This window comes from Elaeis guineensis, chromosome 1 (assembly GCF_000442705.2).
Source record: "Elaeis guineensis isolate ETL-2024a chromosome 1, EG11, whole genome shotgun sequence".
NCBI classification, from domain to species: Eukaryota; Viridiplantae; Streptophyta; class Magnoliopsida; order Arecales; family Arecaceae; genus Elaeis; species Elaeis guineensis.
The window spans coordinates 165,778,280-165,792,145 of NC_025993.2; the positions used below are offsets into that span (position 1 = coordinate 165,778,280).

Consider the following 13,866-nt stretch of genomic DNA (forward strand, 5'->3'; position numbering starts at 1 on the left):
GATTTAATATTCAAACATATATCTCATATATGTATGTAAAATTCAAATCTAAACAAAAATTTAGATCAATACATAATATCATATATCTCATATACAAATTATGAATCATATTGAAAATAATTTTATGACCTAAATATGTAATCATATATCTCATATATGAATCATGAATTAGGTCAAATAAAATTTTAGATTTATACATGCATCTACATATCACATAATTATAAACTAGAAACCGTTCTAGAATAAAATTCAGATTTATGCATGCTTTGACATATCAACTATATGTTCTAAAATCAAATCTAAAATAAATTTAAAATTTAAAATATTTATTTATACATCTTATGTATTAAGAAAAAATCAGATTTTGAAACTCTTTTCAAAATATGTATATCAATTTCATGCATATGAAATCCGTGGCTCTAATACCACTGTTGGAATTTCTATGTCGGGGCATGTATGTATGTTTTAATTTTTTTTTTCTAAACATAATAGTGAAATAAAAAATTAAAATATTTTTTAATCTATATCATGCATGCATAAAATATAAACCATTAGGATCTACTTCATATGCTGAAATTGAATATGTGATTGAATCACATACCTGTTTCGTAATTTCTTTCTTCAAATCCGGATCTGAAAGAGAAGAAACTCTCTCTTAGCCGTATAAGTACCCAACCTTTACAGGTATCCACTCAGAATCAGCCTAGAACAGTCCTCTAAAGATTAATTTTTTTTTTCAAGAAAAATCAGCCTGCAAATCTGAACGAAGCCTCGATCAACTCTTTGATCCTTTCCTTAATCTTTCTTCTCCTCTTCTTCTCTTACTTTTTCTTCTCTAGATTATACTGCTACCAGAGATTAAAAACTAACAATCAAGTGGAACGCCCAAACCCCTTTTGGGCATGAAGGTGGAGGACGTCCAAGGTGTGAGACGTTGGACCTGTAAGGGAAAAGACAGGGGAGAAGAAAAGAGGGGCGTTGGGCTATCCTAAGAGGGCGTGGGGCTGCTAGTTGAAGTGTCTAGAGACCTTAGGAGAGGCTCCTTTAAATAGGCATAAAGTTTGAATCTTATTCAAAACTAAACAACCATTTAATACAAGTCCTACTTGCATTAGGTTTCTTTATACCTTTAGTTATTTAACTTCCTTTAGGAAATCTATTAGGCGCCAACTATTGGAGCCCTTACACCCATAAAATCACACTCCACTTTGCACCCAAAGGATGCCCCATAATGGATCCACACGTCTTCTAATTGATAGACACGCCCAACTTGATCAAATCAAGTGGCGTCCAATCAAAATTATCAAAGAAATTAATTAAGGACTTGCACCCTTAATTTATTTGATCCAAAATCTTAGGCACCCAATAATTAGAGCCCAATAAATCTAATTCATTTAGGTTATTAGCAGGTAATTAAGTTTGAATTAATCTTATTAAATAAAAAATTCAAATGTAAAGAAAAAATTGGGTCCAACCATATGCTAGCAAGGTTATCCTGAAGCCAATAGGATTTCTCTAAATCCAATTGAAACTTCATAAGCCTAATTACTTATTCCAGATCTAATCTTTTTGTTGTGTGACCCCATAGATTCAATTCTATCTGATAATGAGATATACAATGATCTCTATCATTATATCATTGAAACTCTTTTCAATGGATTGGAATAATTCTGCTCTAACTCATCAAAGATTGTCGATCCTGAATAATCTTAGTGAGCTTTCACAATCCATCAGTGATACCTAGCAGTATGTAATGGCAAGCCAGTAGAACTAAAAATGAACCTCAAGGTGTAGTTCGCATGTGATTCAGTCTCTTTATCATGAGTCCCGACTAGATGGCAGGTTATGGATAAATCGTCAGACCTCATCATCAGTCATATGATAGATTTGATCAGCTCAAGTCTAATTGTGATCCTTATGAAAAATTTTTTCAATCAATCACACTGCTGTAGCCACAGACTCTCGAACTTAGCCTCTCAAATTTCAAAAGACTACTCTTTTTTATCAAGATCGATAGATCCCATCTTGATGTGCACCCTACTCCTACAATGGACCAATTGTAGCCAACATCCACTATAAAAGCTCATTGAGATCATGTTTTATGTATTAGTCAAACTTCAGTAGTCTCAGTGCGAGCAGTCATACCATCGCAAATCAAAAGATCATTCATACAACTGCAGTATCGAGATAATTACTGACGATCGAGTAAAAATTCAAGTGATCTCTCGTATGGTCACGCTCAGTACTAGTTATTCTCAAATAACTATCCACATTCATCGCTCAGTATCTCTACACTGTAGACCAGAGACTCATCTACTCCGAAAGAAGCGATTAATGTATCGGTCTATCTAGATCGATCACCATCCTCATGATGATACTATGATCGAAAGTATTTAAGAATTAAATCATGTCTCTAATTCTCAATACTTTGAGAATATGTATCGAAATATTAATTTTATGGACGATTCAAGGACACATCACACTTGAATGAAAAATAAACTTGCTCTTTTATTAATCAAATCAATATATTAAGTACAAAATTATGTCCTAGCTATATCATAATATGTCAGTCATATTGACTTTTAAAATATACATCTAACAAGTAAACCACTAACCCAAATATTTAGAACCCGATTCTTGCATCCACTAACCCACAATCTGAATCCAAATATTTTGGATCCGCCAACCCGTTAGCCCATGAATCGATGATCCATTTCATCTACCCATTAAACTGTGATTGCGGATTTCGAGCTAGTCCATTCTAAACCCATTAACCCATCCCCACTTAACCCATCCATCTCTCCCTGTTCATCGAACCCTTAATCGTGGCAACCCTATGTCCTTTCTTTTTTCTCTTCGCTGGAAAGCTGCTACTAAGCAGCAATCGTGATTCTTTTTTTCTCTCTTAGGGGGCATTGAGGAAGGCTGTCACGGTATGGCAGTAACCCTCTCTCCCTTCCTTTTTCTCTTCACTTGAAGGTTGCAGAATGGCTACAGCAACCGTGACATTCTTTTTTTTTTTTTACTTTCATGCAGACATTGAGCAAGACTACCATAACATGGCAGCAAGCCATTGTCCCTTTCCTCCCTCATATGATGTTTGTGAATAAAAAAGTAGAAGACTGTCAAAATCTAGGGAGCAACCCTCCTCCATTCTTAATAAGAAACACAATGTTGTCTCTGATACTACAATGAAAGAGCTTCAGACTAAACTAATACAAAAAAAATAAACCAAAAAAATAAAAAAGAGAGTTGGAACTCACCTTTTGTAGCTCCTTCTTTGTCCATTATCACCCTCTTTGATCTCTCTGATCATCAATAAATCTGATAAAAAAAAAGAGAAAAAATAATTAGAGGCAGGCCTCCCCCTCCCCCCTCAAAAAAAAAAAAAATTATCTTCTCTATTTAGCTCTGAACTCGTCTATGCTTGAATGAACCTTTCAAACTTCACACACACACACACACACATATATATATATATATATATATATATATATATATATATATATATATATATATATATATATATATATATATATATATATATATATATATATATATAGCTGGAAGCAGTGAAAGGAAGCGATAAGACATTTCATGTTTGCCATCGATGTTCTCCATTCTTTTTATCCAAAAATCATCTCCTTCTAGTTAAAATTTTTGAGATTTCTTTTCTTAGACCTCAATCCTATGATCAAAAGAGAAAGCACGCTCTTGTTATGACACTTCCAAATCCACGTGCCTTTTTTTGTTTTTTCCCTCTTTGTGATAGATTGACTATGGATCCAACGTGGATGCTGGGTTGGCAACGTATGTTAGGCAAAACTAGCAGCTTTCGGTGTGAACCTCTCACTGAGAAGCATCATCAATGGGCATGGACCTTCTCCTCTATTGCAAGCGTCATGGTTGACCTCTCTGTTTTCCCTCCCTCAAGGCTTCTCTACCGCTAAAAGGGGTTCAGCAGCTCGGACACTGACACGTGTGCAGTCTAATACACGATATGTGGCGTGCTTGGGGAGCTCTGAACTCCCCCTTCATGTTTTGAATAGGTATTAGGTTTAATAAAAACTTTTGATCCGTTAAACCAGCGTTTACTTAAAAGCGAATTCAATATTTATTTCTTTAATCATTATCTCCAGCCAGCTTCCCCCTTCTCCGCAGTCCCCACCACTACTTCGAAAAGCAGTGAAAAAGGGAAAAGAAAAAGAAAAGAAAACAACCGTTTTGGGGGGGAGTACCTCGGCTTCTCCTCCGTCCCATTTCGAAGGGCAGATCGAAAGGTATTCACCATTTGCTTTCGATTCTTTCCGGAGTCCGGGCATCCTTTGCGCTTATTTTTGCTTTATTTTTTTTCTTAATGTTGTTTTTCTCTTTATATCAGAAGAGTGACCCTAATTTCCGCTAATGCTGAGTCTAGGGATTTTTTTTTTTTTCTCGGTAGGAATCAAGAATTGGTATTTAGTCTTCTTTGTTGCGGTCGGTGGTTGCGGATCGGGAAATTTCAGAGCGTATAGATCCGATTAATTTATAAATTAGTGAATTCTTTTAGCTGTTCTAGGATTCTTTTTGGGTTTATGAGAAATGAAAGCTCTTTGATGGCGTAAAGAAGGGGTAACTATGGGAAGTTCTTGATTTATTAAATTCGTTTTATGGATTTCTTTCGAGCTTACATTTTCTTTTTCTTTTTTTTTTGAAAAAAATATGCTGAATCTTGATATTTGGCACGACGTGGTCCCAAAAAATGAGTTTCGAAAACCTATGATTATTACAATTCCAGGATTGGAAATGGTTTTTCTGGAATGAGATTAGCTCAAGCAAGTTTCTTGTTTGTTCAAGTCCTAATTGGCCAGATCTTTAGGATCAAGTTTCCATTTGTCCTTTTTTTTGTTTCTTGCTGATACAGTCTTTGCTTGATTTGTCGGAACTTCAAAAAAAAAAAAAAAAATCTTCTGTTTTGACAAAATAAGTTAGACAATGAAGAGTACATAATGTTCTAAACCTATGAATTACTAAGTGCAAAGCGCTGATTTTAAGTTTATATTTGATTTGAACAAATTTTTAGTTAAACAACAGCATGCAAGCAGACCCCTGGCACTGATTTCTAGTTTGTCTTTCCTTTTTGTGATGGATTTCATGGGAGCTTCATTTGATAATTGCCGCAATATCTTTTGCTCCTACAAAATGTGTTTGTTGTCTCTAAAGATTTGAATGCAGTCTTTTGCTGCACGTGCAGATGGAAGCATGCTCTTTCAGCTCTCTACTTCTTATTTTCTTGAGCCTTCTGTTGAGTTTGTGGTCAGCTGCTGGAATTAGGTTTGTGATAGACAGGGAAGAATGTTTCTCTCATTCAGTTCCCTACGAAGGAGATACAGTTCGTGTGTCATTTGTTGTGATCAAAGCCGAAAACTCATGGCATTATGGTGATGAGGGTGTTGATTTTGTGGTATGTCCTTGGGATTCCCGAAGAATTGGAATTAGTACTCTTAACTGTTTATAAAAGTTAAGTCTATGGAACATTTTTCATTGTCTCCATCATTTGAGCACTATATATGACTGACTTAAAAAAAGTCAAGTCTAACATAAGATTCATGATCAATCTGGCTTTTTCTTTGATAAATACCCACTCAATTTGTTTGGAGCATCACCCAGTTGTTTCATGGTCTTTTAAAAAAAAAAATTCTGAAAAAGGTACATGTCTTGTTTTATGTATTTATGCTTTTAAGAATGACTGTGCCAGCTAATAGATTATTCTTCAGGCTTCCTCTCTCAAATGAAAACTGAGAATCATTTAAATGTTCTTTGTTGAATTTTGGGGGCAATTATATTGTTAGGAGGATCCCTAGCAAGAGTAGCCTTGCTCTGAAAAGTGTTTCTTCTCCTTCTTGACAAGGCCTGTTAGAGTTACAATATGAATTTTTTCAGTAGAGTGCATAAGGTTATTGGCACAAATAAGTCAACAATTTCTGGCTGGATTTGGGCAATTGCCCTCAGAGCATCCAGTGTCTTAATCTCTTCAGGTTAACAGAGATTAAGAACAATTTGGTGACTGATGAGGAGTTTCTGTAGATGGTTTTTTTTAATGTAGAACAAGATTCAGATATATAATGGCTGAGGAGGAAGAGTAAGAGATGGAATCTTTAGGGGAGCTTCTGTGTTTTTGCCTGTCAGAGGAGGAAGATAAAATTTTGTGGAATTGGGGAAGAAATGGAGAGTTCTTGGTAAGCTATTTGTCTAATTTCTTGCACAAAGGAGATAGTCTAGTACTCTATGCTTCTGCTTTGTGGAAATGCAAAGTACTGGAGAAGCTCAAGGTTTCCGCTTGGCTGATTTTAAACCATTGTCTTTATGGAAGGCAATCAGAAATAGAACATTGGTCAACTCTACTAGGATGTTCACTGTGGGGCAGGCACGAGGAGACGGTGAACCACCTGTTTTTAAAGTGTAGTTATGTTCAAGCTATTTGGAACCTTTTGGACAAGTTTGCTCAAGGAAATTCCCTCAAAACGAAGTGGTCACAATGGGTTGCACATATTCATAAAACCCAACTATAGGCCCATAGGATAGTGATAACTGTGGGGTTGGCCAAGAGCTATTATGGTTTGAGTGATTAGGAAGGGTACACAGTTAACATTAAGGAGAAGAAGAAAACAGACTGGAAAGAAAAGTGTGGCAAACAGCATGTTCATGAGTGATCATGTTTTCTTCTCATTTTTCTTCTCTATCGCACTTTTGGCACCAATTTACATCTCATCGTTTTGGCTGTATTTTGTGTTCATTTCTTAAGGTATATAAATATATGTGAAGCTTGGTCCATCTAAAATATTTTGGTATTGTGTGCTTTTTGTTTAGAATCAGACTATAAATCAGCTGGAAATGGTTTTTTAGTTTTTTTGACGAGTCTGTTGCCATCCATAGTTATACAATATAGGCTCTTGGTAGAACCTCAGCATAATTGTCCATTTTTTACTTAAAACCTCATCTTTTTATTTCTGCAGAACTTGCATGCATGAGTACATCTGCAAGCAGATTTTCATACTACCGTTAGAGCATTTGAAAAATTGATTACAGAGTGACCGAATGGACATGGGTCTGACATTCAATAACATAGATTATTTGCAACACTTGCTTATGTAATTAGTTTCATATCACCTAACCACAAAAACGAAGAGCTTTTGTCTTCATAGCTATGCCCCACAAGCAGTTGTCAAGGAGGTTTTTGATATCCCACTTCACCATAAGTGTACTCTGGCCATTTTCAAAGAAGAGTAACATCACATACATATTCTTGCAACTCCAGCAATGTACCCATCAAATCAAATGCAGAAGATATGGTTGGTATAAATCTATCCACTTGTTCTTTTTCTTTCTTCTTTCACAAAACTAAATGATGGATGTACCTAATATAGTCTGGAGTGTTAAGAGATCATTTCAGATATATTATGTCCACACTGATACTCCCCACCTATCTCCATCTTGTCTGGCCTCTGAGCTTACTCGACCCTCTCCATCAGATTCATCATAGAACTTAGCATGGCTTGATGAATTGTTTCTTCTGCAACTTATGTCATTTAGGAGCAAAGACAAATAAAGGGGAATATGATCAAATAAGTCTATCACATAGTTTTAGAGCCTAGAACTCTGGGAAATACATTAGTTGAAGATTTATGGAGAAGTATCTAGATGAATATCTACATCTGTGGTTTGACCATGTCAAAAGTTTGTCTTGTGATGACACAATGAGGTTCGACTCCCAGTGTTTCAGAAGCCAATGGGGAATGTAGTTTTGTCATTAATACCAATTTAGGACAGTTGAAAAGAGAATTTCTGGAGAACTTCGAAGCTGAAAGGATTTTCCAACAATTTTGATTTGTCGGATTTTAGTAAAATTCACTCACTTGGTAAAAGTTTATTTTTCTATTTGAGAGCTAGTTTTAGTGCCAGTATATTACCTATTCTTAGGTTTGTATGGGGCTTGATGCATTTAATCAGTTGTGCTAGAGCAAACATTTTCAAATCAATATGATGCTTATAAATTTTACTTATTAACTTAACAAGTTCAGCTAACCTTATTGAATGGCTATTCCTTATGTGATGTTCTTTTGTGGGAGCCATGAACCAGACTATGCTAAAGTTAGTGAATTCTTTTGGAATTGCATGGTGATGTTGTTTGTTTGCATGATTTAATACACTCCCCTCATTGATTGGTACACTTTCATTTATATCGGTCTTCTGTTAATCATTTACATCATCTGAAAAGAAACCAGCCCACATATTTATCTGATTATCTACTGCTTTTAGCAAGTCCTTAAATAAAAACATGGGGCAGCCTGCATTTCTAGCTTGCAAGTAGTTGGAAAATGGCTTGTTCTTTATAGTTGTGGTCCACTGCTCATTTTCTTATATTATCACTGACCTCACGAATATCCGATGTTTTATCAGGTGAAGAGCCCTCATGGTGATCAACTCCATGATGCTCGTGACAAGACAAGTGAAAAGTTTGAATTCATAGTCCAGAAAAAAGGTCTTCACCGTTTTTGTTTCACCAACAACTCCCCCTATCATGAAACCATCGACTTTGATATACAAGTTGGCCATTTCACACACTTTGATCAGCATGCAAAAGATGGTAAGCCTGCTTATTCTCACTTTCATTGTTTATCAATTAAAGCATATCTTTTGTTTGACTTTTTCGGATTATTTGCAGAGCATTTTTCCCCTTTGTTGGAACAAATTGCTAAGTTAGAAGATGCTCTTTACAATATACAGTTTGAGCAGCACTGGCTGGAGGCACAGACCGACCGCCAAGCACTGGGTATGATCCTCCGTTTTTTTTCAATACTCAAATAATTAAATTTTCTGCATGACAGATACTTGTGAGGAGACAAACTAGTCATTTTTCTCAGCCTTTGTTATTTATTGAGTACTTTGTTCCTCCATCCTTTTCTGGCTTGTTGCGAGAAATGTTAATAATAATCCAAAGAAAGTGTATTTTTTGACACATTTCTAATTCTCCAACAACTGCCTGGCTATCTGGAAGTTCTTACACTGCCATGATCATCTTGAAGAGTGGTGCAAATTTAATTTGAGAAAGTATTTATTCAGATGATATCTGTGGCTGACGGTATATTTTTGTGACGAATCTACATTTATTAGATGGTTAGAACAGAAGATGACTGATGGAAGAAGTAACCCATCAACTTTTATGGTGCTAGATTTCAGTGAATGTACAGAATAAACCAGCGAAACACTCTTTGATCTCTTGCAGGCTTGTAGCTTCAGGAAGAATTTTTCCAAGGCAATAGCTATTAAGGACAATATTTATTAGGATTAAAACCGCAAGATCTTTTCAGGAAGTGGCAATACCTTCTTATAATGTCATACTCGACACGTGGCCCAGCCTCAACTCGGCACTTCGCGTTCCAAGAGTGCACCGAGCTCTTCTTTAATGTATTAGATAGATTAGCTAACTCAAATCCTCGTAACTATAATCAGGTGTTATCTTTTCTATGTTGTTAGCACAGAAGTGTGGCTATATTAAATACGAGACTAACATAGTTGTGATGCAATTGCAGTGAACGAAGGGATGAGCAGGAGGGCAATACACAAGGCACTTTTTGAATCAGCAGCGCTCATTGGAGCTAGTATTCTCCAAGTTTTCCTCCTCCGTCGCCTTTTTGAGCGGAAGCTGGGCATGTCAAGGGTTTAGGCCTCTCATCACTGCAGAGTATTGCTAACCTCTTGAAGATCAGATACTTGAACTTTCAAGGACCTTCACCGTATTTGTAGTTCCATTCTTAAAATTTTGTATGGTGTTTTTTTAAATTGAGATGAAAACATTTCTTAATGGAAAGTTTCTAATAGAAGGAGTTTAGATATGGTAAATCACATCTTGGATCATACATACAGGATCCTCCATGTACGATCTAGATATATCCGGATCTGAATGGAGATCTATTCTTACGTACTCAAGTCAATCTCCCGAGTATGAGTACGCTAATACCCAATTGGTATTCAAATTTACCGTCAGGGAGAAAAAGTTAGACCATGGTTTTAATCTGGACCAGCCTCCCATCCTTCCAGCAGTCATACTGGAACGGCCCCAAGATTACTGCCTTCTACGGTCAACTCTAAAAAAAATCCATCTCTAGAGACAAAGCCAACGCGATCCCATCGCTTTCATGCTATTCTTTCCCACCTCTCCCATTTAGAAACAAGTTTTGTCAAACCATCACCCCTAAACTAGCAAAAATCAAAAATAAACCAAGCAGTACGATGGAAAGTTTGATTTTGCACACGGAGCACAAATCCAGCAGTAGAATAGAATATTAAAATTAAGAAATTCAAGTTCACAAAAATATCTTCGCTTTAAATTAGCATAGAAACTAATGGGTGGATGGAGCGTCCAAGAGAGAGAAGCTCCGACAATTCTGGAAAGAGAAACCATCTTCTCTCCGTTCAGCACCCAAAACCATCTCTCCTTCCATCAAAAATATCTCATCTGCCCTCTCACCTTCATCAGGGAAAACCCAAACTCCCTTGGGATGTCCATCCAGACCATCTTCCTTCTTCCTACCAAACCTCTCCACCGATCTATGCTCCACCTGCACCTGAGCACTGCACCTGCATCTTGTTTCCTTCCGCATCCTCTGCGGCTAGGAAACTGATTCATTAATCCTCCTCACCCCCCTTCCCGTGAATGGATCTCGGTTTCACAGAAATCGAGATAGTCAAAACTCTTTTGCACCATAAAATACGTGCAGGATCGAACTTTCAAGGGTGTGTAGCACCGTGCAACCCATTAAAAGACCACCGTCTCCGGTTGTTTCACCTCCAAAGCCCCAGACAAATGTTCCTATGCTGATGTGCTAAAAAACATAGGGTCTTCTGCCGCTTCGCTGAAAGCTAGACCTGCGCCTCTTCATCATCGTCTCTCTCCAAACTCTTTAAGTTCTTGGACGCCGATCTAAATGCGCCATCAAGCCTATCTCTCACGGCTTATCCTCCAGAGTCCCACAGCTCCTACAGCCCCAGTCCTCCCACCAAAACCACCCTTCCTCCCCTTTAAAAAGGGTCACTGTTTTAGATGTGAAAGCGCTGACGACCTCAAACAGGCCTGTAGAAATCCAATTCGTTGCTTCTCTTGCCTTAAGTTCGGCCATCGGATAAAAACCTGCAAACCCTTCCCTCGCCATACCACCATGCATGAGAGTAGGAATCCTTCCTCTCTGGTGCCTCTCACCCCATCTCAAAACCCTGCTCGCCCCACCCCCTCCAAAGTTTTCCTCCCATTCTCATGTGCAATGCATAGTATCTCTCAATATCTTGAACATGCTGCTTTTGTTGAATCCTTCAGGTGCTCGATAAAGGTCGACGACGTCTCTTGCACTCTGGCTCGCAAGGCAAAGAATTAAGTTTGGGTCGTGGACTACTCGTCAGCTTGATGCTTCACACCTCTTTGTGGCTTTCCCCGATCAACAATCTATTCAATCCCTCATGGCTAAGAGTCATATCCAAGGGGATGGTTTTACTCTCATCGTTAATCACTGGAACAACCATTGGGAAGGTGCTCCACACAAATTAAAGCTTGAGGTCCATACCACAATCCGAAATCTTCCACTCCACTGCTGGACTGCTGATGTAGTTGCATCAATCATAGCTGGTTTTCGCATCCCCCTCCGAGCAAGTTGCTCTAGCCTTCAATAGGATGATCTCACGGGTTTCGACATCACGTTCTATCGCGCAGATTTTGACAACATCCCTAAAAATATGGAGCTTACGGTGGGTTCAAAAACTTTTAATATCTCTATTGACGTTAACTTCGTCTCTGAATAGGAACCAAACTTCGATCCTTAATTTTGATTCGGAATCTCATAATGGTCTCGATGGAGAGAGCGACAATGGGTGGGATTTCTGGGATGGGGAATGAAGGCCATTCTCCGTCCAATGATTCCTAGCGTCATCATGTATCTCCGATGGAGGGCAGCCCAGCCTCAGACCAAAGGAATCCTGTCAGTGTGGTCCCAGGCCACCGGCAAGTCCTTGCTCCCTCTCCTTGGATGAACAGCCCGCATGTTAGGTCTCTAATCATTCCTTCTGTTCTTGTGTTACCTTATTCTTTTGCTTCCAGTTCGACTCCATCGTCCTCTTCCATTTAACTTCTTTCAAGCATTTTTCACAACTTGTTCTCAAACCTTCAATCCTTACCTAACAGTCCAATTACCAAAACCTTACTTTCAAACCTACTGCTCGTTTCGACCGTTGCCCAACTATTTTCTGACTTGACAACTATCTGTTCACTAGACTGTAATGACTCTAAACATCCTCACAAGAACCTAGAGCTGTTCTGTATCCCCATCAACCAAGCTTAACCAACCCTGCTCTCCTTGCTCTCTCATAGAGCTCCAATGATTGCCTTCGTACCCCTTGAGCCTCCTCCAACAATCACCTCTTCCTACCCTGAACTCCCCCTCTCGCCTCCTCCTACCTGTCTAACTAGTTTCCCTATGCTCTCCACCAAATGCAGTGCTAGAATTAGAGTAGAAAAGGTTAATCTGTAGGACTTGATGAGGCTGTGTTGGGCGAAGATGACATCCTTTTTCTTAACTCTCTCACTGCAAAAGATTTGAAACCTCTGGATAAAAAATGTGGACTTCTCTTCCCCGATGCTGATGATAAGGGAGCAACCATGCTCGAGCGTTTGGAGATGAATCTTCCACATCATCCAAAATGACCATAATTTCATGGAACGTTCGCAGCCTTGGACTTCAAAAGAAAAAGAAGATTGGTTCGGGATACCATCCTCTCATCTCGATGCAACATTGCCTATTTGTAGGAAACAAAACTAGAGAATATTGGTAACATCATTATTCAACGATTCTGTGGCAGCTACCTTGATGTTTGGCAAGCCATACCATCAAGAGGCACATCTGGTGGTATCCTTACAGTCTAGAATTCTAGAATTACAATAGGTTGACTCTTCTTTGATGGTTCCTTCTCATTGTCCACGAAGCATAAACTAACCAATGATCACAAAAGTTCTGAATGAATCTTAACTAATGTTTTTGGTCCGAACGATCATTACCAATGATCAAGTTTCGTTCAAGAACTGCACTACGTCAGTGAGATTTGGTAAGGCCCCAGGGTCATTATTGGTCACTATAATCTTACACGTTTCCTCTCTGATCTATGTGGACTAATTGAAAATGGTATTCCATCGTCGGATTTCAACAACTTCATCCATATACACTTCCTGATGGAGATCAAGTCAAACCAAATGGCATTTACTTGGCCAAACCATAGAACTTCCCACACTAGTTAAATTGGATAGGCGTTTAATGTCCTTAAAATGGATAACAGCCTTTCCTTTCTCTCTCCATAGACCACCAGCAAAGAATACATTGGAACACTACCCTATCCTTCTAGAACTCAGAGGAAGATCAAAACGAAAGAGATTCTTTCATTTTGAAAATTTTTGGCTCTCTATTTGTTAGGAAAAACAAGCAACCAATAACAAGCAGCACAAATAACAAAGACAAATCAAACTGTACAAAAGAACATCAAAAATTTTATATGAAAAATTCAAAAATAGAAAAAATCACGGGTCAAACTAGAGAGAAAAACTTTCACTATAATCAATGAGATATACAGTTCTTCTAAAAACTCCAGAGATCACATAGACCACAAATTATCGATCCACAACAAACAGCAACTCTGTAAATCTCACAATTTAAAGTTAAATAAAAATCTAAGTTAGAGAGTATCCGACAACAATCAAACCGTTGGATGTAGAGAACCATATGCAAAAAATATACCTGCAAAATTTCAGGCCAATTGGAGTTGAATCACTATTCCGATCGAAGCCAAAAG

General features: G+C 37.9%; 1 protein-coding gene across 2 annotated transcripts; it reads left to right on the forward strand.

Annotated features, from left to right (window-relative positions):
* The first annotated feature begins 4,122 nt into the window (after positions 1-4,122).
* On the forward strand, positions 4,123-9,882 carry LOC105060535 (transmembrane emp24 domain-containing protein p24beta2). Of its 2 annotated transcripts, none has more exons than XM_010944293.4 (5): positions 4,123-4,280; positions 5,234-5,443; positions 8,440-8,626; positions 8,705-8,812; positions 9,573-9,882. In XM_010944293.4, exons 2-5 carry the CDS (start codon positions 5,234-5,236, stop codon positions 9,704-9,706), a joined length of 639 nt encoding a protein of 212 aa, XP_010942595.1. In that variant the 5' UTR covers positions 4,123-4,280; the 3' UTR covers positions 9,707-9,882. The 2 variants fall into 2 exon arrangements, with proteins under 2 accessions (XP_010942595.1, XP_010942596.1); XM_010944294.4 differs by having other exon boundaries at positions 4,128-4,280; positions 5,215-5,443.
* Positions 9,883-13,866: the final 3,984 nt, after the last annotated feature.

What these genes read in the sequence shown, in the direction of transcription:
- LOC105060535 (XM_010944293.4), top strand. Translation starts at nt 5,234, where the DNA reads ATGGAAGCATGCTCTTTCAGCTCTCTACTTCTTATTTTCTTGAGCCTT. An exon ending in ATGAGGGTGTTGATTTTGTG is followed by an intron (nt 5,444 to 8,439) that starts GTATGTCCTTGG and finishes ATGTTTTATCAG; the next exon opens with GTGAAGAGCCCTCATGGTGA. An exon ending in TGATCAGCATGCAAAAGATG is followed by an intron (nt 8,627 to 8,704) that starts GTAAGCCTGCTT and finishes GATTATTTGCAG; the next exon opens with AGCATTTTTCCCCTTTGTTG.